The 3,929-nt window shown below is 34.2% G+C and overlaps 1 protein-coding gene across 1 annotated transcript; it reads right to left on the minus strand.

The window, feature by feature from the left end:
• Nucleotides 1–348: 348 nt before the first annotated feature.
• On the minus strand, nucleotides 349–3,414 carry LOC107421490 (protein NRT1/ PTR FAMILY 5.10). Its single transcript, XM_016030740.4, has 4 exons — nucleotides 2,876–3,414; nucleotides 2,564–2,781; nucleotides 1,491–1,990; nucleotides 349–1,324 (listed from the first exon to the last, which is right to left on the minus strand). Exons 1-4 carry the CDS (start codon nucleotides 3,012–3,014, stop codon nucleotides 517–519), a joined length of 1,665 nt encoding a protein of 554 aa, XP_015886226.3. The 5' UTR covers nucleotides 3,015–3,414; the 3' UTR covers nucleotides 349–516.
• Between the last annotated feature and the right edge of the window lie 515 nt (nucleotides 3,415–3,929).

The following is a 3,929-nucleotide window of genomic DNA, read 5'->3' on the forward strand; positions in this document are numbered from 1 at the left end:
TTCATTTATATGTTATATAATATATCTATTTTTAGGCTATATTAATATGCTAGTAATGATATATATATATATATATATACACTTTTAATAAATATGCTGGTAGATTATATGGTATCTACAGTATTACTTTTAAAAAAATGATAATAAATAAATAAATAGCTCTTTCTTCTTCAAAAATAATAATAATAATAATAAAAGATAAGGAGTAATTTGATTACACAAGAATAAAAGTTTGAGATAATTAGATAGAAGATTCCATCCACCTTAAATAAATAAGCACTTTATGCATATACCAAGTTATAGTCCAATCAGTTTATCTACTCAATTGCATTTAGTGACAAATTTGGGTAAATATCAAAAGTTTAATTTGTTATAGATACTGATATAGCTTGATATACATATTAAATTCACTTGCAAACAAGTTAAGCGTTTGGAAACTGTATTAACAAATAGACAGAAGAAATAATAGTACTAAAAAAATATTACATAAAAAAAATATAAAATATATATGAATCCTTATAGTTTATAAATGTAACATCTTGCAAAACACAAGTAGGCAACAAATCCAACTGCGCATATCCCAGCAAGTAGCCAATAAAAGTAGTCGATGTGAGCTCGATTTAAATTACTAGAAAACCAACTATCTTGACCAAAACCGCTAGTAATTTGATCAATGGCCGAGATAAGAAAGCTGCTTAGAAAGCTCCCCATACCAAGAATACTAAGGTAGAGTGAGACTCCCATGCTCCTCATTTCAGTTGGAACCTGTTCTGAGAAAAACTCTTGCATACCAACCATTGTGAAAACATCTGCTATGCCAAGCAAAATGTATTGAGGAACCAACCACCACATGCTCATCGGAACGGTCGCGTTTGGCATATCGACCAAACCATATTCTTGAGCTGTTTTAAGTCTTTTCGTCTCAACAAAGGCTGCAACTACTATGGTAAGAATTGACAACAATATTCCTGTTCCGATTCTTTGTAGTATTGTAATTCCGGATGGTTTTCTTGTGAATGAACTTACTATTGGAACGAGAATGCGGTCATAAACTGGAACGAAGAGAACGATGGCAATGCTATTGAAAGATTGCAGCGAAGCAGCTGGTATTTCAAACCCAGAAATAAGTTCTCTGTTCATTGTAGCTCCTTGTTTGGTAAAGAAAGTTGAAGATTGTGCAAAAACTATAGCGAAAACAACGCATGTTCCCCATATTGGCACAAGTCTGAGTAAACACCTTGCATCTTGAACCTCATCAATGGTACAATGCATCTTCTCATCTTCTTCCAAGCCAACTGGTACAATTAAGGCCTTGTTGAGGAACCTGCCAAATTATACATGCAGAGGTAAGCAATTGGAAAAAATAAAAATAAAATAAATAAATAAATAAATAAAATTATATATATATATATGTGTGTGTGTATAAATATTGTTTAAATTAGAGATGAGCTTTTTAAATGTTGAAAGTTTAATTATATGTATTCCCTTACTTGAACTGTTCATAACTTTGTGGAGGTAAGGCTTTATGAGATTCCTCTTCGGTTGGAATTGCCGATGGGGAGAACCTCCGATTTCTAAATGCTGCAATAAACACTCGGCCAATTCTAGCAAATGGGCTACTTTCGTCTTGTTTAATATTGGTATACCTATAAGTTCTAGCTCCAATCCAGAAAACCACCAAAGAAATCACCATCCCAACGAAAAGAATTCCATAACCCAGAGCCCAGCTGATATCTTCTTGAATGTAGCATACTATTAAATATGCTAGTAAAATGCCTGTGCATATACCAAAATACCACCAATTGAAGAATGAACTTTTGGCTTTGGACTCCTCTGGATCTTTTCCGTCGAATTGATCGGCTCCAAAAGCCTGAAGGGAAGGTTTGTGTCCGCCTTGTCCGACTCCGATTAGATATAGGGAAGAGAAGAATAATACTGATTTGAACCCACCAGGAGATAGTAAAGCCGACAGAGCCAACAAACCTAGTGCCTGTGGTTCATATATATTATTCCATCATCAGCCTGATGTATTAATATAAATATATTATAAATCTGAGGTATGTTTCGTGAGTTAAAAAAATTTGACAAATCATCTTAATTGGCCTTTAAAAAGGTACATCTAGTGGAGCATAAACAATGAAAAATTTTGGAATACAGTTATAATAATTACTTGCAGTGAAACCATGATTTTATACACCATTATATATACCCATCCAAGGAACAAGCTCATATTTGTCAATAATTTTAACAAATATATTTCTTCATCAAGTGGCATATCCTTTGTAAAATTAGGAGATTGATTGCCATTCAGCTAATTATTCTAACTTTCCAAACCAACTTCCCCAAAAAAAAAAAAAAAAAAAGTTATGGCTGATTTGTTTACACTTTATGAAGTCCAATCCAGGTAACGCTGAGCAAATATGACGTGTGTGTGTGTATATATATATATATATGTATATATAGCATACTATTTTGAACTGAGTCCCTAGTTTGAAAAACCGTGTTTATCATAAGTACAAATTCTTTCACATTTGGTAGAGGAAAGTTGGTAGGGACCACAAACCGGAATGTAGACCAGAGAAGCGAAAATAATGCTACGGTAGCGCCCAAGAAATGAATCAGCCACGAAGGCTCCTAACATAGGCAGCAACCATGCCGTTCCCGACCATAGATTCACGTTGGCGGCCGCCGCAGCTGTGGATTGTCCCAGCTGTCCGGTTAGAAAGTTGATAAGGTTGGAACGAACACCATAGCAAGCAAACCTCTCAAACACCTCAGCACCTGCAAGCATTTCAATCATAATTGTATCACCATCTTTTGTTGACTGAATATGCCATTATTTTTCACTTCGTGAGTTCGATCGATATGGACTTACCTATGATAAAAGCGGCTGACCTCCAGCCACCCGATCTCGATCTTACTGCCGGACGGCCTTCATAGTCAACCACATCCTGGACGGTGTCATCGAGAAGCGGCGTCTCAGCGTCGCAACCGGAGCGGCGGAAGGCGGCCATAACAATATAGAGTTAAAAGTAATAGTAAGCAATTGAGAAGAAGTATAGTATTGAATATTCATGCACAAGGAGTACTAAAGAAAAAATGCTACTGCTTTATATAGTTGTTATCATGGTCAATGTGAGATTTGTAAATGAGCTGGTAATTATTTGATTTATTAATTAAAGTTAGGATGAAATAATAAATAACTAGAATGTGGAACATGCATATATACGTCAACCAAAATCATATCCAAAAGAAATTAGACATTAATGATAACGTGCAGAGGTGAGGCTGGTCAAACTCCGATTAGTAAATAATATTCTGAATCTGACAAGGTTTATGTTTCACATTCTTTTATTTGATTCAGATCTGATGGCATTATATTAATTTGATGCTTTATATATAAAGCGTGACACCTAAATCTGATGCCCCAATGAGAATAGACCAACCATGCTGCGCACAAAGACTGGAAAGGATGGAAACCAAACCAATAATATTTAAAAGAGCATATGGGAAACGACCAGCTGTTTTTTTGTGCGGAATAGAAACCGTGTCGTGCTGAATTTAATATCATACTCTATTACTATCCGTGAGCAGTCTTGTCAAATAGCACGCATCTTTTGAAGCTTTTATTTAGAAAGAAAAGCCAGTCTTTTTACATTTAATTACCAAGTTGTCATTCTTCAATCTATATAGTTTTTCATCCTCTCTACTAGAAAAAGAGATATAATGTAATCGTTACATTCATTTTATTCTGTGTAATTTCCTGATAATGTAAAATTGAAGAATATATAATTATGCGCAACGTAAACTCTACAACGTTTTTTTTTTTACGTGTTCGACTATATAATACAGCTTAAACTTATTACAACATGTGTCATCCATGTAACAAGTACATAAAAAAAAATAAAATAAATAAAAAAAAAATAAGT

The sequence above is a fragment of the Ziziphus jujuba genome, chromosome 5 (assembly GCF_031755915.1).
Source record: "Ziziphus jujuba cultivar Dongzao chromosome 5, ASM3175591v1".
NCBI lineage: Eukaryota > Viridiplantae > Streptophyta > Magnoliopsida > Rosales > Rhamnaceae > Ziziphus > Ziziphus jujuba.